The 23,698-nt window shown below is 35.9% G+C and overlaps 1 protein-coding gene across 1 annotated transcript; it reads left to right on the top strand.

The window, feature by feature from the left end:
- The first annotated feature begins 14,962 nt into the window (after window positions 1-14,962).
- Window positions 14,963-16,667, top strand: LOC127083795 (extensin-1). Its single transcript, XM_051024135.1, has one exon. It carries the CDS (start codon window positions 15,148-15,150, stop codon window positions 16,504-16,506), a length of 1,359 nt encoding a protein of 452 aa, XP_050880092.1. The 5' UTR covers window positions 14,963-15,147; the 3' UTR covers window positions 16,507-16,667.
- Window positions 16,668-23,698: the final 7,031 nt, after the last annotated feature.

Raw genomic sequence — 23,698 nt, forward strand, 5'->3', positions numbered from 1 at the left:
TATTTATAAGTGTTCTGTGATACGGTGAACTGACTTTGTGTTTTTGCTTTGAAAAGCAATGTTGCGGATAGCAAGAGTCGCCACCGACTTTTCTTTTATCCAATAAGGAAAGGCGGAAAAGAACAGGAAAAACCTTGATTAGATTTTGAGTTCGGGAGGTACATTATACAAAGGGAAGGTGTTAGCACCCTTTGTATCCATGGTTATCCATGGGCTCTTAATTGCTTAACTCACTTATGTTTTCCTTGTTTGAGAAAGTGTTTGAGAAATGTGGTGTGTTTAGAAAATATTTTGAAAGGAGAGTTTAACTTTGTAATGATTCTTGTACGAATGTATACAAAGTGTTTATCTCGTTTGATTTTGAAAGATGTTTAGAAAAATATAACTCGGCGATGATTCTGGTGCGAATGTATACCAATTGGTGATTTTCTAAAAGATGTTTTGAAAAGTGTGAGGTGTGAAAAGTATTTTAAGCTGTGAGCAAGCATTTAAGAGTTATACCTAACCAAGGTCTTTATAAGTATTTCCTATGCTTAGGAGGGTAAAACTGTCCTTACTATTGAGAAGTAAGTAGTCTTATCCTTTGGATGTAAAGGGACATCGTGGGGTCGTCGATTGGCCATTGAAGGCAACATTTGTAAGGATACCTTAGCATTCGAAGGGACGATCATCATTTAATCGTAGGCTACAACGAAGGGTCATCGAGGGACAAAGTCATATATTCGAAGGCAACGTTCGAGGGACAAAGTCATATATTCGAAGGCAACGTTCGAGGGACTATGATTTATCTTGTAGGGACATTGACCTTTTGATCGAAGGGACTATGACTTATCTGTTTAGGGATGATGATGATTTAATCGAAAGGGTCTTTGTTAAGGGTATCCCCACATTCGCGGGACATGACCGTAATATCGTAAGGCAACAAAGAGAGGGTTACCCTAGAGGTGCAAGTATGGAAATGATATATTATCTTGAAGAGGGTATCCCCACATTCGCGGGACATCGATTATTTATCTTTCAATGCAATTCTATTAGCATACGTCTAGACAGTTATATTCACAGTATGGAAAAATTAAAGTGCGGAAAATAAGACTACGCTATTACATGGCCTCGGGATAGAGGTACATAATTTAAAAAGGGATATAAAATATCTAAATCTTAATTAACGAGTACAAAATTAAAAGGGCATACAAAATAATAAAACCTAATTAAACTAAAAAGAAAGAAATAAAAAAAATCCTAATTAAATCTATTACATAGAAAGTTCATGACAAATAAAATAAATAAACTAAATTTAAGAATGAATTAAGAATATTTTTAGTCTATAATAATAGAAACTTTTTTTTATGAATTTATGGAAAATTTAGACTAAATTGATAGAAATTTTAAAAGAAAAGAGGAAAAAAAATATAATTAAATTTTTATTATTCCAAATAGCCCATTTTAATTAATTAAGTGATATATAAAAATTTAATTAATAAACTAGATTAAATTATATCCTAGTTTAAATAACTAATATAATATATTAATTAGAAAATTAATTAATGGGTTTTATTTTAATAATAGAAAAATAGTGGTGAATTAATTATAGTGGAAAGGGAGTAAACATAGTAAAAGACTGAAAAACACGTTGCAATGAGGGGAGCTACCAACGAGTCATGTTGGTCCATTCGTTATTTATTCGCCTTCATTAAAATATATATTAATTCTACATGGATTTTTCCATTTTTGACACAACACCACCATGCATGTTACAACTTTCTCTCTTACGGCAAACTACTTTATTTTTTCTCATGTTATTTCTTTCATGTGAATACAACAAATCTGTAACTTCATCTTATATCAAACCACACACATAAAATAAGATTATATGTAATCATCATGCAATAATAAAAATAGTCATACACAAATCAAGAAGCTTATATTATTTTACTCATGTATTAGTTCTCTTTACTGCAAGTGATAATGATAAAACAAACCTTACACATACATGTTAAAGACAACCAATGATTTATATTATCACCATTATATCATCATCATCATTATTATGTAATAACAACATGTGAAATAAACATAATCATGCTAGAAACCACACTCATATAATAATAATTAAATGACAGATATAATTCTTTAATTATGCAAACAGAATTTCTCCAACATGTTATGACATATCAAGAACAGACGCATACTTGAATAAAGCAATATCAACATTCACCAAACCATGAATACATCATCTCAATATATATATTAAACCAATATTATTCATGCACGAATTAAGCAGTATTGCAAGGTAATCATGTTGGATGCAAATTCCATAATGAACACTTACTGGGGATTTGATTCCTCTAGCTTTCTCAATGTATGTGTGTTGTTCTTATTCAGGCTATGAGTGCTTTATGGTTGCTTCTCTTTTCCCTGCCCGTGAATCTTCTTGCTTCTGCCTTGCCTTGTATATCTTCTTCTGTTGTATATCTCCTTTTTTTCCTCTCCCCCTTGCTGCAGCCATATGAAGTATTTATAATGGTGTGGATTAGGGTTTAACCTTGCTAAATATTTGGATCCCTTCCTATACTTTAGGGTTTAACCTTGTTAAATATTTGGATCCCTTCCTATACTTTAGGGTTTAACCTTGCTAAATATTTGGATCCCTTCCTATACTTTAGGAGAGTTAGAGTTTAACATTGCTAAATATTTATTAAATACAAATATTATTATAAATAATGGATAATTTAAATGACTTTTAACAAATAAAAATTAATTTAAATTTTAGTTACATTATTGAATTAAAATTTAAACCTATTTCTATTTTTACTTTCATCATTTAAAAAAAAATCAAAATTCTTCTTACTTATATCAACCAAAATTATTTTATAATTTATGGATTTTTTTAAAAAAATGTTACTCTTATAAATAAATTTTATTAAGTAAAAAACGTGAATTACTAAATAAATACTATTTATAAATAATGAATAAATGGAACATGAGTCACTAAATTATAAAAAATAGTTATTATAATTTAATGAGCTTTAACAAATAAAATTAATTTAAAATTTTAATTATACAATTAAAATTCAAATCTATTTTTATTTATCATTAAATTAAAACTATTTTATTTATATATATAAAATTTATTTATATCATACAGATAACCAAAATCATTATTATTTTTTATATCTGTATCACATAATAAATAAATTAAAATTTATAATTTATATGAGAATGTATGTTAATGAATGAATGCAAATGTGAAATGAATGCCATGCATGAATCAATTTATCATAAAAATTAACAGGCAAATTTTGGGGTATGACAGCTGCCCCTGTTCAATATTCTTAAACCGAGAGAATTATAATGGTATGTACGCCATTCGTGATCTGGAGGTGGAAGATTATTGAACACTTAGAATGCCCCAAAAATTTGCACTTGCTAATTAAAAGATAGTCTTGATGGAGATGGGCTTAAAGATGTCATCCATAAAGTTTGATGATGAGAGCTTCAGAGTGCGTCGTACATTAGACCATATCTAAAGACATGGGTGTCACACTGGGTCGTACGCTAGACCGTATAATGAGTCATCCATTAGGTGATATTAGGGTGAGCTGAACCTGATGAGATAAGGATCAGAATGGGTCATACGCTAGACCGTATCTAAGTAGCAGAGTGAGCCGTCCGTTAGGCTATATCTGGAGAAATAAAGATCAGAATGGATCGTACGCTAGATCGTATCTGAGTAGTAGAATGAGTCGTCCGTTAGGTTGTATCGGGCGATAAAAAGTAGTCGTACGCTAGACTACATTTCAAAATATGTCGTACGCTAGGTAGTATCTGATGAGAAGAGCCAGACTGGGTCGTACACTAGACCGTATCTGAGTTGCAGAATGAGCCGTCCATTAGGCTGTATCTGAGGATAAAAGATCAGAATGGATCATACGCTAGATCGTATCTGAGTAGCAGAATGAGTCGTCCATTAGGCTGTATCTGATGATAAAAGGGGTAGTCATACGCTAGACTATATTTCAGAATGTACCGTATGCTAGGTAGTATCTGAGGGGATGAATATCCAAATGGGTCGTACGCTAGACCGTATTGGAACAGTTGAAGGAACCATACGTTAGGCTGAATCAGAATGAGCCGTACGTTAGGCTATATCTGATAATATTTGTATATGTTGTATTTGCAATAAATGTCTGGGATGGGCTTAAAGATGCCATCATTAGGAGGATATCAGAATGCTTGTCAGAATGAATATTCATATGGATTATATCTGAAAGATGTATCTGAATCTTGAATGTAATCAATAAAGATATCCGTTTGAATGAATCTTTATTTTGACTATATCAGGAGGATAATTAACCTGGAAAAAAAAGAGTTAGCCTCATGCCATGTCATGATGCATGAGATGTTTTATGTGCTTGAAAATAAATGTGAACATTGCATGCATGTATATGCTGTGAAATGATGCATGAATGAATCATGCGTCTGAAAATTTTTGCCATGGGAAAATAAATCCCGATATTCTGGTTGGAGATATTTGTATTGATGACCCTTTCTTAGCTGGGGATATTTGATTTCTATCTGATGGTAGAAATATTCAACAGAACCTGACTGGGGATAAAAGAGATGACCAGTCTGTCTAGTAGTGCCAATTTCTTCTGGGAATAACTGGTTTTGCTGGGGAATAGGATTTGCAACCGGATTTGTTAGAACGCATGGTTAAACCTTATCCTTGATCCTAAAGTCTTTTAGTAATTCCTATTTCTATTTTATGCATGTATTTTCGATAAACATCAATCATATTCAAATGCATATATTAATTCGAATTAAATCAATGGACGTTTATGCAAACAAAACGGAGAAAGTAAAACAAAAGTATCTTTTTGGAAATAAAATTGTATTGATTTTGAAAGAGCGCCTATAAACAAGAAATTTTAATACAAGGAGACAGAAATCCTAGTAAGAGGAAATTGTCAAGAAAGCAAAGAAAAAACAGCTATGAAAAAAAAGTCCTATTGATTTTAATTCTACTACTGCTATTATGTCTTCAAGCATCTCATCTCTTGCTGTCGGATAGAAGTGATTGGCTTGTTCAGTCTCTTTGACTTTGGTGAAGTTGACCGAGAACGGGACATAGTCATACGCTTTAATCCCTAATTTTTGCCTGGACCGCCTTTTCAGGTTTTCAGTCCACCAGGATACCCTTTTTTGCCCAAGCCGCCTTTTCAGGTTTTCGACTTGCCGGGTGTACATTTTTATATGTTTATCCCTAATTTTTGCCCGAACCCTTTTGGTTCGCCGGGATGCCCTTACTTTTTCCTAGATATGTCGACCTAGCGGGTCTCTTTTATGCGTCGTATTTTTTAACTATGTCCGCGTTCACGGGATGCGGGAAATCTTCGCCATCCATTGTAGCAAGCATCATGGCTCCACCAGAGAACACCTTCTTAACTACAAATGACCTTTCGTATGTGGGAGTCCATTTGCCTCTAGGATCACCTTGTGGTAGAATGATACGCTTTATCACCAAGTCGCCAATTTGATACACCTGTCTCTTGACTTTTTTATTAAATGCCTGGGTCATGCGCTTCTGATATATCTGTCCATGACAAACAGCCGTAAGTCTCTTTTCATCAATCAAATTTATCTGATCGAGTCGAGTCTGAATCCATTCATCTTCATCTAAGCCTGCATCTTTCATAATTCTTAGACAGGGAATCTGAACTTCCATTGGTAAAACGGCTTCCATTCCGTAGACTAAAGAGAAAGGAGTTGCCCCTGTCGAAGTGCGTACTGAAGTGCGATAACCATGAAGAGCAAATGGTAACATCTCATGCCAGTCTTTGTATGTTACTGTCATCTTTTGTATAATCTTCTTAATATTCTTATTAGCAGCTTCTACGGCGCCATTCATCTTTGGCCGGTACGGAGAAGAGTTATGGTGTTTTATTTTGAACTGCGTGCAGAGTTCAGTAATCATCTTGTTGTTCAAATTAGTACCATTATTAGTGATAACTCTTTCAGGGATGTCATACCGACAAATAAGATTATTCTTGATGAACCGTGCCACCACATTCTTGGTGACAGAAGCAAATGAGGCTACCTCTACCCACTTCGTAAAGTAATCAATAGCAACAAGAATGAAACGATGTCCATTAGAAGCAGTAGGTTTAATCTCTCCAATCATATCAATGCCCCACATTGCAAAGGGCCAAGGGGCTGTCAACACGTTCAATGGAGCATGAGGTATATGTACTTTGTCCGCATAGATCTGGCACTTGTGACAAGTTCTGGAGTGATGGTGGCAATCAGCTTCCATGGTAGACTAATAATACCCTAATCTCATAATCTTCTTGGCCATCGTATGTCCACTAGAATGAGTCCCAAAAATACCGGCATGCATGTCTTCCATAATCTTTTCTGCTTCCTTTTTATCCACACAACGAAGCAAAGTCGAATCATGATTACGTTTGTATAATACTCCATTACTCAAAAAGAATTTAGCGGAGAACTTCCTCAGAAAATTTCTGTCATTGATGGATGCCCCTTCAGGGTATTCCTGAGTTTCTAAATATCTTTTTACTTCGTGGAACCAAGGTTTCTCTTCTACTTCATCAGCATTAAGTTCATAACAATATGCTGGTTCATCTAATCGTTCAATGGTGATCATGGGAGCTTCATTGTCCAATCTGACTCTGAACATAGATGACATGGTAGCCAATGCGTCTGCCAACTGATTCTCTTCTCGTGGAATATGTTCGAATGTAATCTCTTCAAAGTATGGGATTAATGTCAACACCCGCTCTCGATAAGGGATGAGATTCAGATGTTTAGCGTCCCATTCTCCTTTGATCTGACTGATTACTAAGGCTGAGTCTCCGTACACACTCAAAAACTTGATTCTCAGGTCTATAGCAGCTCTGAGTCCCAAAATACATGCTTCATACTCAGCCATATTATTGGTACAATCAAAACATAGTCTAGCAGTGAAAGGCGTATGGCAACCCTTGGGAGAAATAATTACAACAACAACACCATTGCCCAATGCATTAGAAGATCCATCAAAAACCATAGTCCATCGGGATCCCAGTTCGGGTCCTTCCTCCGGTCCAGGTTCTTCATAATCAGTAACAAGCATAACATCCTCATCAGGGAACTCAAAATTCATATATTGGTAATCATCAACTGCTTGATGAGCCAAATGATCAGCTAACACGCTTCCTTTGATTGCTTTCTGGGTAGTATACTGGATATCATACTCTGTTAAAATCATCTGCCATCTTGCTATTCTTCCGGAGAGAGCAGGTTTCTCAAATATATATTTGATAGGATCCATCTTAGAAATCAATAAAGTGGTATGATTCAACATATATTGTCTTAGTCGGCGAGCAGCCCAAGCCAAAACACAACAAGTTTTCTCAAGCAGTGAGTATCTTGTTTCACAGTCGGTAAACTTTTTGCTAAGATAGTATATTACATGCTCTTTTCGACCAGACTCGTCATGTTTCCCCAGCACACACCCCATTGAATTTTCTAACACGGTCAAATACATGATTAGAGGTCTTCCTTCAACTGGTGGCATCAAAATTGGAGGTTCTTGGAGATACTTCTTGATTTTGTCAAAAGCTTCTTGACATTCATCATTCCATATTATCTCTTGATTTTTCCTCAGTAATATGAAGAAGGGTTTGCAAGTAGCAGTCAAAAGCTTCTTGACGTTCATGCAAAGAAGTATAGTGGATTTGAGATGGATTGAACCTTAGTCATTCGGGCCTTTAGCCGGTCCAGAACAACTACCAAGAGTTTTTAGAGAGTTTAATTTAGAGAGAATGATTTTTTTTACGCTTCCTTTAAATTTTTTAGGTACCTTAAATTCTTGATCTAATTTTTTCATTCTTACCCTTTTGATCTCAATAGTACATTCGTATATCTTTCTAAAGGCATCCCACATTTGCTTTGTAGTTCTACATTTTGATACAAAAGTGTATTATTTAATACTTAAAGAACTAGTTATCAAATACTTGGATTTCAAACTATTTTTCACTTTTTATTTTTCTTGTATAGTCCTTAGATTTCTAAATTTATTCACCACTTAATTATTTATGAAATGGGTGGGAATAAATGGATTGTTTTTAGCCTGTACCTCAAAATTAAAATTTTTAATAAATATTTTCAGCTTCCCATAAAATATACCTTTCACCAATTAGATCAGTGTCATAATCTATTAGAGGACAAATTTTCGCTTCATTATCGTTTAGGCTTTGGTTTCAAAAGGCTTGGCCTATCTTAAGAGGTTTAAAAGAATTTATTTTTTTAAAAGAGGAAGTTTAGAAAATAGTGTGAGTGTGTGTATGGATTTATATTAGTTCTTAGAGAGCTACACATATTTAATATATAATGAATCCTATTTAAATAGATAAACAACAAAGTAAATGGTCACATACGAGTCTCTAACATAGTAAATGAGATTGTAAATGAGATTGAATCATAACTTAAATGGAAATGTTGTAATTAAAGATGTAATTTGGGTGATTATTGTAATGAATTTGAATTTGAAATTTGTAATAAAAATCAGATTTGTATGAATTTGAAAGTAGAAAGGCTATTTGGAATATTGAATGGAATTTGTTTGAATTGTAAATGGAATGCTACCTTTGACTATTAACTTGAAAATCTACCTTCAATATTAAATTAGGAATGTAAATTTGTAAATAGGTTAGTAAAGTGGAGATGCACGTGAAAAACATGTTTTTTTAATGAATGTTATTGAATGGTTGTGAATGAAAAGTTAACTTGAATAAAACCAAATGGTTTATGGAATACACTTATAAAATGTGTAGTTAAATGTTAAGTTTTGAATGGTTTAAATGGGAACGAGGACTTATCAAGTTAGGTTCAAAATTTAGTAACAAAAATGATGTGAGTCCAAAAGGCATAGAGAATGATCAATGTTACCAAAGCCAAGACAATGTGGACTTAGGAATGAATGGTTGACTTTGGTCAACCAGTTGATCAAAAAGTCAACAGTTGACCAAAGTCAGCAGTAGGCTAGAAATTAGGGATTTCTTGTGTGAAATGGACTTGTGTAATAGCTTGAATCACAATGGATCAAAGACAAACCCAAATGCCCCTAGGACAAATGCACTAATGATCCCAACAATAGAAGGCCAAAGATTAATGATCTTAAAGACACCATATAAATGGATACAAAGATTAAACCCTAAACCAAATGACAAATCAAGGACCCCAAAAGGACAATACGCCGATGCAAGCATGAATAAAAGACCCATGAACCCTGAAATCACCATATGGATGGTTGTCTAGATAAACATTGACTCAGATGCAATCCCAAGCAAATGGACATGTAAGCTAAGAGCCTTTCCCCAATGAATTAGGGTTTTAAGTGCATATATGAGTGTCATAATGTGATCTCCATGAATAAAGACCCAATAGGGCATGATATTAGGGTTTGTATTCCATGTAGTGAGAAATCCTCCAATCCTCAGACAAAACCCTAGTTTGAAATAAGCAGCAGCTTTGAATCTATCATGTTTGTATGGATGTGTCAATATGAATGCATGATGCATATGAATGAGTGAAGATGAACCTCAAGTCAAGGGTTGAGTGAAAAGATGAAAAGAGGATGGGCCTACTTGATGAGATGTGCAATAATGACTCGAGGTCTTTTCAGAGAGAGTGATGCTCCTGAGTAGAACGAAACTCGTACTTCCAAAGAGATAACTCAACTGAATGTCAATTTAAAGGTTCAAACTGGCAAAGTGGAGGAGCTGAACAAGCAGTTGACAGAGATGAATAAGCAAAAGGAAACTTGGGAGTCCCAATTATCAGATATGACCAAACAAAAAGAAGTTGTTGAGTCCAAGTACTTAGAGTTGGAAACATCCAACACCAGTTTGTCCCAAGAATTAGAACAAACTCGGGCTCTCAATGAAACTTTGAATAAGTCTCTGTAAGATGCCTAGGTAGACATGCTTTCCGCTGGTGATGAGGCCTTTGAAAGAGTCAAAGCCCAGGCTTTATGTATCGTGTTAGACTTGGACGTGCCAATGATGGATTTTTTCAAAACGGTGGTGGATGGACGACTAGTCGATATGGAAGAAGCTTCCCCTGAAGTAGAGAACCCCAAAGACGCGTCACCAGATAATCAGACATCGGAAGTCTGAAGTTTAAATTTATTCATCGAACAATTTCTTCGCACAATAATTCAAGCCTTTCAAAGGCTTTCGTTACGGCATTGTCTATTTTTTCTGTGTGTTTTGTCTGAATTCTAATATCTTATTTGTCCCTTATCTAGTCACATATTTTAAGTCCTCAACCATAGGCTTTAACCGGCTTCCTAGGTCAGTATACATATTTATTCTTTTTGATCATATAAGATTTCTATACCGAATGCTTTATTAATCTTATCCGATCGTAGTTGATTATGCCAGAGGCTTTAAGTTGCTTGGACTTCAATTAAGCCAGAGGTTTTATTAAATTTTCCTGGCCACATCCGATTATGCCAGAGGCATTACGTTGCTTGAACTTCAGTTAGGCCAGAGGTTTTATTAACGTTGCCCGACCATAGCCGATTATGCCATGGGCTTTAAGTTGCTTGGATTTCAGTTATGCCGGAGGTTTTATTATCATTGCCTGACTGTAATCGATTATGCCAGAGGCTTTAAGTTGCCTGGACTTCAGTTAGGCCAGATGTTTTATTAACGCTATCCAACCGCAGCCGATTATGCCAGAGGCTTTAAGTTGCTTGAACTTTTTCATGGATCATGTCTTATGATATGATTTATAAAGACATTTGTTTTAACTATGAGCGCCTCATTAAAAACCCTTGCCCTTACAATGTAAAAAAGTGCATTTCTCATAATTTTTATGCAATATACTTATTACATAGTCTAACTGAGATGAAATTTAAGACTAGTTACATTCCAAGTCCTGGGTTTTTTTAACACCCTCTAAACTTTCTAACTTATAAGCTCTAGTATTTAACCTCTGAAGAACACAGTAAGGTCCTTCCCATTTTGGAGCTAGTTTTCCTTTCTTCATGAGATCAATCACTCTTTTTACCACTAAGTCTTCTTTGTGAAATCCCATTTGCCTTACTTTGATATTAAACCTTCGAGAAATTCTTTGTTTAGCTGCGAATTTTCTAATGTGGGTTGTTTTCTCGATTTCATCCAACAAGTCCGTTGATTTGTCCAAACCTTCCAAGTTGACGCTTTCATCAAAAGCTAGATGTCTCCGTGTCAGCATATTGATCTTAACTGGTATCATTGCATTAACATTGTAAACCATCCTGAAAGGAGTCTCCCGAGTAGTTGAATGAGGCGTAGTATGATAAGACTACAAAGTTTCATGTAAGTACTCGACCCACAATACTTTAGCTTCATCCAACTTCTTTTTGATCCATACAAAATGATTTTGTTCACCGCTTCTGCCTGACTGTTTTCTTGAGGATGCTCTATCGAAATGAACTGATTTTGTATTCCTAGGTTTTTGTAAAACTCTACAACGGATGCGCTAGCAAACTGTGTACCATTGTCAGATACAATAACCCAAGGCAGACCAAAATGACATATTATGTTTCTCCAGTAGAATCGGCATACTCTTTCCACTGTGACTCGTTCCATTATGATTCTTCTATTTATAGGTTCCAACCTCCTTCTCTTTTCTCTCAAATTACTCTCCATATCCCTCATAAATACATCTGCCAGTAACATTCGTCGTCCCTATAATTGTTATGTAACGTTCACCTCTTCAATAATTATAACTCACCTGTCATAATGTATCATTCTATAATTGTTTCTTACGAACCTTCAAATGACATTTTAACCTTATCATCAGATCCGACTTGCATGAACTAGTTTATTTCCGACTTACATGAGGTCGACTTTGTCTTGCTTATTTTGATACCTAACCAGATTCCGATTAATAGGTATAAATACAACTATCTAACCTGTTAACCTCATCATACTCAGTTATTCCACCAACTCAGTCTCAGGGAATTTTGGGATGTACAATACCGACTCACACAAACACCCTAAGGATTTATCATTCAAGAAGCAAACCACAATCTAGGGTTCAAGAAATCATATCTTATGTAAACGACCATAAGGATTTAGGCTAAAGTTAAGCTTCAATGGAAACTTCGCTATCTTAAATGTTAAAATACCCATTATAGAATAATCTCCCCCTTACTTTATTATTGCAGAAATTCCTTCGCGTAGCTCTCAACAATGGTGACAACATTCTCTTGCACAATCTCTACCACAATCTTTTAGGTGAATTGAAGTTTTCTCTTAGATTTTTAGAGAAGTGTTTTGGAGAAAAAGAGAATCTTGGGAGTGGCTAAGATTTTTTTTTCTTAGAGAATATGTGTTTTGTCTTTCTATTCTCTCTTTTTTCTACTTCTCTCATTTTTCTCTTCTTCTTCTCTGCTAATTCTAAATTATAAATTAATTCTAAATAATCATATTAATAATAATAATACCAATACTAAATATAATAAAATCATCCAAACACACAAATAAAAATTGAATAATAATAAAATAATAATTTAATTATTCTTGGGTGTTATAGTACTCGTACCCATACCCACTTATTTTAACAAATAATTACTCGTTCACATGCTCATGCCTATATCAATGTTATGGGGTTTTTACCATACCAATTATGTGTATTTTATGTGGGTAGCCATTGAGTATGAGCTTCATTTGCATCCCTAATAACTATTAACTCATAAGCTCCAATAGTTAAATACATAAAAAAGGTCAAAGATTTGATGACCACACATATGTTATCTTCAACTAGAGACATTCCTAAAAGTACTAGATTTAGCCGAGAAAGTAAAAATATCATATACCGAAGACATAATGGTATTCAAGTTTATTGTACAAGAAGGGAGTGACCACTCCCATACTCAAATTTTTAAATATGTAAAAGTCAAAAGTGTGACGACGAAGATATACATGTGAGTATGCAACAGTTAAGCCATAGTAAAATAATATTTATATGTTAATTGTATTATAACCTTGATTTTTCAATTAAGTGAAATTGTGAGAAAGAGAGAAAATATAAGTAGAAATGAAGGGTGAATATATTTCTTTGAACTTATTTATCTTGAAGTGTGAGAATGGAAGTAACATTTATGCATGACGGTAAGAAACATTAAAATAGAAACTTATCATTGGTCAGATACAATTTATATTATATTGTAGATTCTCATCTCTCAAATTTGTTCTTTAAAGATAAATAACATCTAAGTTTGGAGTTATGATGAAACTCAATCATACTATCATTTTTAGTAAATTTTTACATTATTTTTACTATTTTTCTACTAATATTATGTGAATTCTAGCAAGTTAATCATAAATCAAGATCATTGTGGAAAACCCTAACTCACATTGAATCATGCTAACCATACAACTATACAATGCTCACACGTAGTTGAGGTTATTGTGACGAGAAGCGAAGACAACACACAAAAACTAAAAAATGAAAGAATTCCCCGCCAAAATTATGTCACGATCAGGGAGGATCGTGATGCAATACCATGATGTTCAAAAATGAGATTTGGTCTGCTAAAATTGTGGCACGATCAAGGAGGACCGTGGCACGAATATGAGTTTTAAGCAAACAAGATTCATTTTAATAAAATTGTGTCATAATTAGAAGGCATTCTGACGTGGTTTACCTAAAACATCAGTTTAATGAAGAATTGTGGCACAATTTTGCGATCCAAAATCCTCGTATTAAGCTAAAACGATGCCAATTGCAAATGGTTCAAAATTTTGATCATTGAGAGACGACTACAGAGTTCCAAAAGTCAAAGATTGACGGTTTTCAACATTGGGATGTAATTATTTCCTTGTAATTCATGTATTCATTCTCAAATCTGTTAGATGTGAATCTTTATACCATAAGTAGCAAAGTTTCCTTATATTAGACTTTTGTAGATGAACTTATCTTAAATTTCTTCATCTACGTAGTTTATTGAATATTGATGCATGCAATTGATATCTATTATTCTTCAATATAATATGTTTTTAATGTATGAAATAAATGTTTTGATAGATCACAAGTTCTAAATGAAAACTAATCATACATTTACAATTCGATCTAACTTTCTCGTTCACATATAACGTTTCTAGATACAAGGTGTTATTTGATTTATAATATAAAAATTAACGTGCGATAAAATCTTATTCAATAATAAATTTATCTAAAATATCGTAGGGCTGTGATTGTTTGGCTACTTGATCGATTCACTTACTTCTATTATGTCAATATTAATCACTACTGTTGGTATTTTGGTTCTCATTTATAGTGATAGTTATATGGCTCATGATCAAGACTATTTGAGATTTTTTACTTATATGAGTTTTTTTAATACTTCAATATTAGGATTAGTTATTAGTTCAAATTTGATACAAATTTATATTTATTTGGAATTGGTTGGAATGTGTTCTTATCTATTAATAGGTTTTTGGTTCACACGTCCTATTGCGGCAAATACTTGTCAAAAAACGTTTGTAACGAATCGTGTAGAGGACTTTAGTTTATTATTAGGAAATTTAGATTTTTATTGGATAACCGGTAGTTTGGAATTTAGATTGAAGAAGCGTGTTGCACGGTTTCATTGTGATGATAGAGATTCAATTGTAGTGATCAAACAAAATAGATAAAAGATTTAAAAAAAAATTGTAATCGTTTTTAATCAATATTTTTAATCAAAATTATTTTTAACTTATCTCTTTAAATAAAATGAGACCCATGCCGATCCAAATTTAAAATTATAGTATTATTCTGACCTCAATTGATACACTTACCAAAGTTCAATCAATAAACATAACTAACCACTTGTATGATTGTATCGTATCCGTGTTCATACTACACGTATCCAAACTTCATATAGGATAAGTAGATAACATACCACAACAATAATAAAAGGACACCTTGCAAAAGTCATAGTATTTCTTGTATACCTGTATTATGTATCTTTCCATGAAGTCACGAGTCATGCACTCATGATCACATAACATTAACATACATCAAATAACAACAACATAAGGATACACACACGACACTACTGAGTGGGACAAACCAAATTAAGGAAAATTGAAGTGTTCGAAAATCCAAATGGAGAACTATTCGTATCAATCATACCCAGATTCAGGAGAATCTTCACCTCGTTCTAGAGAAATCGACTTCGAAAACCCACCCACACCAATCCCATGGAACGAACAACAACATCATCAACAACAACAAACTAGTAACTACAAAGCCAAGTTCATGTGTAGCTACGGTGGCAAGATCCAACCACGAACACACGACAACCAACTCTCTTACGTTGGTGGCGAAACCAAAATCCTAGCCGTTGATCGCAACATCAAATTCTCTTCAATCATTTCTAAACTCTGTTCTCTCATAGAATCACCTGATGTTTCTTTTAAGTACCAACTCCCCGGCGAGGATCTCGATGCTCTTATCTCTGTCACCAACGACGATGATCTCGACCACATGATGCATGAATACGATCGTCTCTACCGTGCTTCCGCTAAACCCGCACGTATGCGATTATTCCTCTTTGTTAACGATTCTGATTCTGCTTCAAATTCAAACCCACCCGACCCGATTAAACCTTCCAACGTTGATTATATGTTTGGAATTGAAAAGCCTGTCGCCGTCGTTGCTCCGCCTCCGCCCGTCGTTAAATTTAACGATCCCGTGCCGGAAATGGTTGCTCCACCACCTGAGTATCTTACGCGACCGGGTTTGAATTTGAATCCGTCTGATCGGGTTATTGTTTCGGATCCGGGTTTGAACCACCCGTTGGATATTCAGAGGCAGTTACAACGGATGCAGATAGCGGAAAACGAGCAAAATGCGTATCGGAGGAAAAGTGAAGATGGTCTCGTCGGAAATTATCCTCCCGGAGATTATTACGTTCAGAAGACAACGCCTGAGAAATTTCCAATGTCGAACTTCGCGCCACCGCAGCAGCAGCAGCAGCACACTGGTTATTGGCAGGAAAAGCCTGTTTCTGGGGAGGCTTATCCACCGGTTGCTCCTGGAGGAGGTGACCAGCCTCAGCCTGTTTATATGGTACCAGCGCCGGGAAATTACTATCATGCACCGGTGATGCGTCCACCGGTAAGTCAAGGATACTACGCGGTGCAACGAATGTCATCTGATGGTTACCGTGAAGCGCAGGTTTACGGCGGCGCTCCACCTCCCAAAGTGTCGGCGACATATGCAGCGGCGCAACCGGTAAAAGGTCCTGCGTATGCGGAAGGTGTCAGTGTGGTTCGATCAACTGGGATACCGGATAATGCGCCAGGTTCCTACGCACAAGTGGCGTATGATAGTGCCACTGGCAGACAGGTTTATTATAATACGCCGGGTGGGGTAGTACACGCTCCTCCATACCAAGGTGTTGCTGCACCCGTCACCACAGACGTTAAAGTGATGAGCAAGATTTCTCAAGGTTCAGTGTGATTAAAAGCTGAAATTAAGATTATAATTATGCTAATATTGATATTAATCCATTAGTATAATTGCATGTTATGTTATTATTGTTGAACACGATGTAGATTGTGTTATACTATGGTTGTGTTTAAATTTCTTTTTATGTCCAATAAATTTATTTTTGCATGGTACTTTTTTTTCTATATTTAGAATTATGCTTAATTAATCTCAAGATCTTTCATCTCTTCGTGTAAGAAGTACTAGCTAATTCATTATGTTAGAAAAATTGTCCTTTTTGTTTACCATGGAGTGTACAAGCATGTGAAAAGTGCGCAGGGTTTAGTTAACTGCTGCATTCAAAATCATAATTATTTCATAATGTTAGAAAAACAGTGACATCAAACATAACAGGTGGAATTTTGATATAGGAAGTTTGATTTTACTCAATTATATCAAACAACCATCATTGCCCCCACCATATTTATCTTTGAATTTAAGTAGAAGTCTCTTTCATCACAATTTTCTTTGATGCTTCATTATGGCTTCACACTAGTGTATAAACATGTTATTATTTTTATGACGTACCTTGGGGTAGCGTGGCTCCATTCTGCTTTGGAAAAGTGTAGGTGTTTGTTGTTTTATTTTGACTATTTTATTTTATATGATATCTCTTATTTATACTTTTATTGTTGTTTTATCATAGCTCTAGATGGGTTTATTTAACTAGAAACGATGAGTTGGTTGATATAGTAAAAAGAAACTAGTTTTTTTAAGGTGAATTTTGCAAAAGCTTACCGTCAATGCAATATAAATCTTATGATTTAAATTAAATGGTACGTATTTAACATCTATTTAATATATATAAATTATTATGCTAGGATTAGCATTTGAATGCAGAGAATCCATTTCCACAATTTAGTTAGTTGAACATTTTTTTTTTTGGAAAATAGATATCATAGATGAAGGCTTGTTGTTTGTTGGTAATCTTGTTGGATTAATTAATAGTTGTCATACTAGAGATATATGCGGGTTAAAACAAGGTGATCGTTTAGCCATATTCTTGTTTTTGTTGTTGTTGGTAGCAGAAGAAGAAGGGTTGAGTGGTTTATTCAAGAAGCCAATGAAGTTTAATCTAGAAATAAGGTGGCCTTCTATGATATGGTAATCTCTCATCTTTAGTACGTGAATGATACTCTTATCTCGGGTGATGCCTCAGTTGAGAATTTTTGGTTGATTAAGACTATTCTATAGTGATTCGAGCTTCCTCATGAATCTGTGTCAATATTTCTAAAAGTAGGTTGGTTGGGATTAATACGGACCCTCTTACTTTTTGGATTGGCAAGAGAGTTTCTTCATTGTGCAATATAGTCTTTGCCATTTAAGTATTTAGGCTTACCTGTTAGGGCTAATCCTCGTCTTGAACTACTAGAGAACCACTAATAAACCTTGTCTCTATGCGACTTCTATCCTCGAGACATATGCATGTTAGTCTAGAAGGGAGACTTAATCTTCTCAATTTCATCTTATCATATCTTAAGACACATGTTTAGGTGGAAAAAAGTTGGTTAGGATTTAGAAGAGATTTCTATGGGGAACGGAAAAAAGGGAAGATTCCTTGGGTTTGTTGGTCAGATGTGTGTAAACCTAGAGTGGCAGGTGGTTTAGGGCTTCAGGATCTCCTCCTACATAACTTAGATATGCTTAGTAAATGTCAATTGAGGTAGACCTCGAGGGTGATGAGTCTCTGGGCAAATATCTTTCAGCTAGATATGGATCACATGTGGTTTATTCCTTCTTCGGGAGTAGATCCTCCTTCTTACGTCTTACTCCAACCTAGTGAAAAGGGGTGTCTTTATTAAGTTATAGAATAAGTGATCCATGGGAGTGACTCATTAATGGTTTAAAGTTGAAGGTGGGTAATGGTCTTCACGCATCCTTTTGGGATGATCCTTAGGCAGACCATTCCCTTTTTAGTGAGAAATTTCATAGGCTTCATAGTATTTCTAGTTAGCTTGGTAGGACTGTTGTCGAGGTTGGAATCTGGGTGGGGAGGGTGTTTGTTGCGGTCTTGGGTGGATGAGATTTCTTTTTAATTTATGAGCAAGAGATGTTAGTAACTTATTCCTCGTTATTCAAGAAGTGGACCATTCTCAAGATTTGGATAATTGGTGTTGGAGTCATGCAAAAGATAAAGCCTTCTTAGTCTCCCCAACTTAGTCTACTCTTCTTGAGTTAAACCTTCCTTAGGTCTCTAACCCCACTAGAGTGAATTTAGTTCTTCCTCTCATTTGGGGTAGTTGGGCATTTTTTAAAGCAGTTATGTTCTCTCGACAACTCTTGCAGAATAAGATTCTCACTAAGTTAAACCTCTTAAAGCAAAAGATCATTGTTGATCCAGAGGGTGTGTTGTGTTCTTTGTGTGGTGGTTTGGTTGAGTTTGTTGATCACTTATTTGTAACTTGTGAGTTAACAACCTCTATGTGGTCCTAAATATCTTTTGAGTATATTTAATATTTTTATTTCCTTAGGAGAGGTTCCTAAGTTAAGAGATGGCATAGTTATAATTTGACACTAAGTAGTCTAGTACCCGTGGAAATCCCATAATGATATTGCTTTTATAGTTAAGGCTATTGCAATGGATAAGATGGAGAATAAAATTACTTTTCTTGCTTGGCAATGGTATCGTGGTAGATCTGTGAGTAGTGACTACCTTCTGTGCTTTCTCCGGTTGGCTTGGTAACCATGTTCCCTGTTTGAGTCAATAACAGTGTAAAAATATTCTGACGACTCTTTTGGAAAAGTATTCTTGATGCTTAGTGGAGTTTTACTTTCTGTTGGTGGTGGTTACTACAAATTAAGATCTAGCTTATTTGCTTGTCATGATGGTTGTTGGTTTCTCAGTTATTGTAACACCCTAAACCCCAACTCTTAATTATAAAATAGAAAATCAAATTTTAGGATGTTACCCCAATAGAACATACATACTTTATTCAGATAAAGTCAACATACTCGCAACAGAATTAAAAATATGACATAACTTCAAATATTTATTCAAAGGAAATACTCAAGGAAGATAAAATTCAACATCAACTCAAAGCAAATACATCTCATTCTACGATGTTACAGAATCAAAGCAATGTCCATCTAATGACGTAAACAAATAAATAAGAAAGAAAGCTGCAAGGCCATCTTCTAACTCGTAAGTAATTACTTCTACCGAGTATATGTACAACATTTCACAAAGCCACACAAAACAAACAAGAAAAGGGTGAGAATACACCTTACAAATATTAATGGTGCAAATTAACAACAACATGGTGTCATCCCCAAAATTTCCCCTCTCCTTTTATTCTTTTCACATCCCTCATTTGCATACATCAAATCATATCATGCATGACCATTGCATTTGATCATGGAATCACAAGCATGGGCACATTGTGTATGGTATTGTATCTTAGGGTTTTACTTTGTTTTACTTATTAACTAACACTAACTTCATGAAGATGTCATACGGTGAACTGACTTGGGGTATTTTGCTTTTTATCGCAATGTCGCGGATAGCAAGAGTCGCCACCGACTTTTCTTTTATCCAATAAGGAAAGGTGGAAAAGAACAGGAAAGACCTCAATAGATTTTGGGTTCGGGAGGTACATTATACAAAGGGAAGGTATTACCACCCTTTGTATCCATGGTTATCCATGGGCTCTTAATTGCTGGATCACTTATATTTTTGTCTGAAAAGTGTTGGTGAATTGTTTAAAAATGTTTCGAAAAGAGAGTTTAACTTTGTAATGATTCTCGTATGAATGTATACAAAGTATTTATCTCGTTTGATTTTGAAAAACAGTTTAGGAAAATATAACTTGGTAATGATTCTAGTATGAATGTATACCAAGTGGTGATTTTCTAGGACTTGCAAAGTGTGAGGGGTGGAAAATGTTTTAGGTTATGATCCAGTAATTGAGAGTTATACCTTCCTAAGGTCTTTATGGGCATTTCCAATCTTTATGAGGGTAAAACTGTCCTTACTATTGAGAAGTAAGTAATTTTAGCCTTTGGATGTAACAGGGTCATCGTAGGGTCATCGATAGGTCATTGAAGGCAACAGTTGTAGGGATACCTTAGCATTCGGAGGGACGATAATCATTTAACCGTAGGCTACACCGAAGGGTCATCGAGGGACAAAATCGTATATTCGAAGGCAACATCCGAGGGACTATGATTTATTTTATGATGATTTACTCGAAGGGTCTTTGCTAAGTGTATCCCTACATTCGCGGGACATGACCGTTATACCGTAATACCGTAGGGCAGCAAAGAGAGGTCCAAAATCACATGTTTAAAGGTCATATTTTAAAGTCAATTAGGTGATTAGGATGAATCTCCACATTAAAATCAATACATTAAAATTAATACATTAAAATTAATACATTAAAATTAATACATTAAAATTAATTAAGCAATTTAGGGTGGATCTTCATAAGGGTATCCCACAAATAAAGTGGAAGGCCTAAACAACACTCTTTTCCTGGGATATGTGAACCTTTACAAAATTCAGCAAACGGGTTAGAATACCAATCAAGGTGCAATCGAGGATTACACCGCAAAAGAAAACACAACAGCATGAATGTCAGGCAAAACAGTGCATAATTAACATAGAATAGATCAGGTTACGCATAGGACATAACAAATATCAACGGCTGTCCCGTTCGCCTCTGCCTCGCCTAGCGAGGGCCTAGCGAATGCTCGCTACATGCTCGCTTAGCGATGTGCTAGCGAGCGGCTGCGGGTTTTGAATTTCAGAACAGTATGATCTCAGCATGTTGCATGCCTTATTGCATTCAATTACAGAAATAATATGGTCAAACACTCAGGATATTCAGGCGTATTGGAATTCACATGCAAAGTCTAATTACATATCCAAAAATTCAATCATGATGCATTATGTATTTAGAGATTTACAAATTGGAAGCATAAAACAATAATGATACACAAACCTGTTTGCAATGGAGTGTTAATGCTGAATTGGCAAGTCACTTTTGGTATCGGGTTGAGTTGGGCGGCGGTAACTTCGGTGCGGATGAGCGGCCGTCAGGGTTTCTTCACTCCGACTTCTCTGGGCTACTCTCCGGGGTTGCTATGCCAGGGTTTCCGGCCGTCTCCGTCTCGGTTTTTCGTTCTCTTTTCGTTCTGGAGTTGGGGTATTTATAATACTCCTTTGATGACCTAATGGGCTCAGAATGAAGCCCGAAATTTTCTGTTGTCTGTCAGCTTCGCTAGGCGAGCGTGTAGCGAACGTGTAGCGAACGTTCGCTAGGCGAGCGTGTAGCGAACGTGTAGCGAACAAGCCAGTTTGGGCCATTTTCTGGATTGGGCCATTCGTGAGCTGGGCCTTTGTTCCTTTAAGATCAGTGTCATAAAAATGAGTCGGAATGCCCTGAAAAATGTCTTAAAATATTAATGGGCAAATTTTGGGGTATGACAGTTGCCCCTGTTCAATATTCTTGACCCGAGAGAGTCAGAATGGTATGTACGCCATTCGTGGTCTGGAGGTGGAAGATTATTGAACACTTAGGATACCCCAAAAATTTGCACTTGTCAATTAGTTAGTCTTGATGGAGATGGGTTTAAAGATGCCATCTAGGAAGTTTGATGATGAGAGCTTCAGAGTACGTCGTATGTTAGAAGATATCTGAAGTCATGGGTGTCACTGGGTCATACGCTAGACCGTATAGTGAGTCATTCATTAGGCCGTCGACTTCACTAGGGAGTTAGAATGGGTCATACGCCGCTGGGGATAACAGATCAGAATGGATCATACGCTAGATTGTATCTGAGTTGCAGAATGGGCCGTCTGTTAGGCTGTATCTGACGAAAAGTAGTCGTATGCTAGACTACACCTCGGGATGTACCGTACGCTAGGTAGTATCTGAGGAATGAAGATCCGAATGGGTCGTACGCTAGACCGTATTGTTGGAGGAGTAATATGTTGTGCCGAATCAAAATGAGATAAGAATCCGAATGAGTCATACACTGCTGGGGATAAAGGATCAGAATGGATCGTACGCTAGATCGTATCTGAGTTGCGGAATGAGCCGTCCGTTAGGCTGTATCGTTACTGGGGGTGAAGGATCAGAATGGATCGTATGCTAGATCGTATCTGAGTTGTAGACTGAGCCGTCCGTTAGGCTGTACCTGGTGATGAAGGGGGTAGTCATACGCCAGACTACACTTCAGAATGTACCGTACGCTAGGTAGCATTTGAGGGGATGAACATCCAAGCGGGTCGTAAGCTAGACCGTCTCTGAGTAGCAGAACGAGCCGTCCGTTAGGCTGCATCTGATGATAAAGGGGGTAGTCATACGCCAGACTACACTTCAGAATGTACCGTACGCTAGGTAGCATTTGAGGCCTTGAAGGTCCAACTGGGTCGTATGCTAGACCATATTGGAGTTGTTGAAGGTCGGAATGGATCGTACGTTAGATCGCATCTGAGTTGAAAGAGTCATATGTAGAGCTGAATCAGAATGAACCGTACGCTAGGCTATATCTGATAGTATTTGTATATGTTGTATTTGCAATAAATGTCTGGGATGGGCTTATAGATGCCATCGTTAGGAGGATGTCAGAATGAATGTTGACATGGAGTATATCTGAAAGATGTAGTTGAATCCTGAACGTAATCGATGAAGATGTCCGTCTGAATGGCTCTCTATTTTGACTGTATCAGGAAGATAATTAACCTGAAAAATAAAGTTAGCTTCATGCCATGTCATGATGCATAAGATGTTTTATGCTTCTGAAAATAACTGCAAACGATGTATGCATGCGTATGCTGTGAAATGATGTAATGAATGAATTATGCATCTGAAAAGTTCTTCCAGAGGACTCTACTGGGGAAAACAACTCTCAATCTTCTGGTTGGGAGATACTGGTATCGATGACCCTTTCTTAGCCGGGGATGCTTGATTTCTGTCTGATGGTAGAAATGTTCAACAGAAGCCTGGCTGGGGGTGGAAGAGATGACCCATTTGTCTAGTAATGCCACTCTCTTCTGGGAATGACTGGCTTTGCTGGGGGATAGGATTAGCAACGGATTCATTGGAAAGCATGATTAGACCTTCTCCTCGATCCTGAAGTCTAGTAGTAATCGCTATTTCTATTTTATGCACGCATTTTTGGTAAACATCGATCATATCCAAATGCATATATTAATTCGAAT

The sequence above is a fragment of the Lathyrus oleraceus genome, chromosome 1 (genome assembly GCF_024323335.1).
Source record: "Lathyrus oleraceus cultivar Zhongwan6 chromosome 1, CAAS_Psat_ZW6_1.0, whole genome shotgun sequence".
Lineage (NCBI taxonomy): Eukaryota > Viridiplantae > Streptophyta > Magnoliopsida > Fabales > Fabaceae > Lathyrus > Lathyrus oleraceus.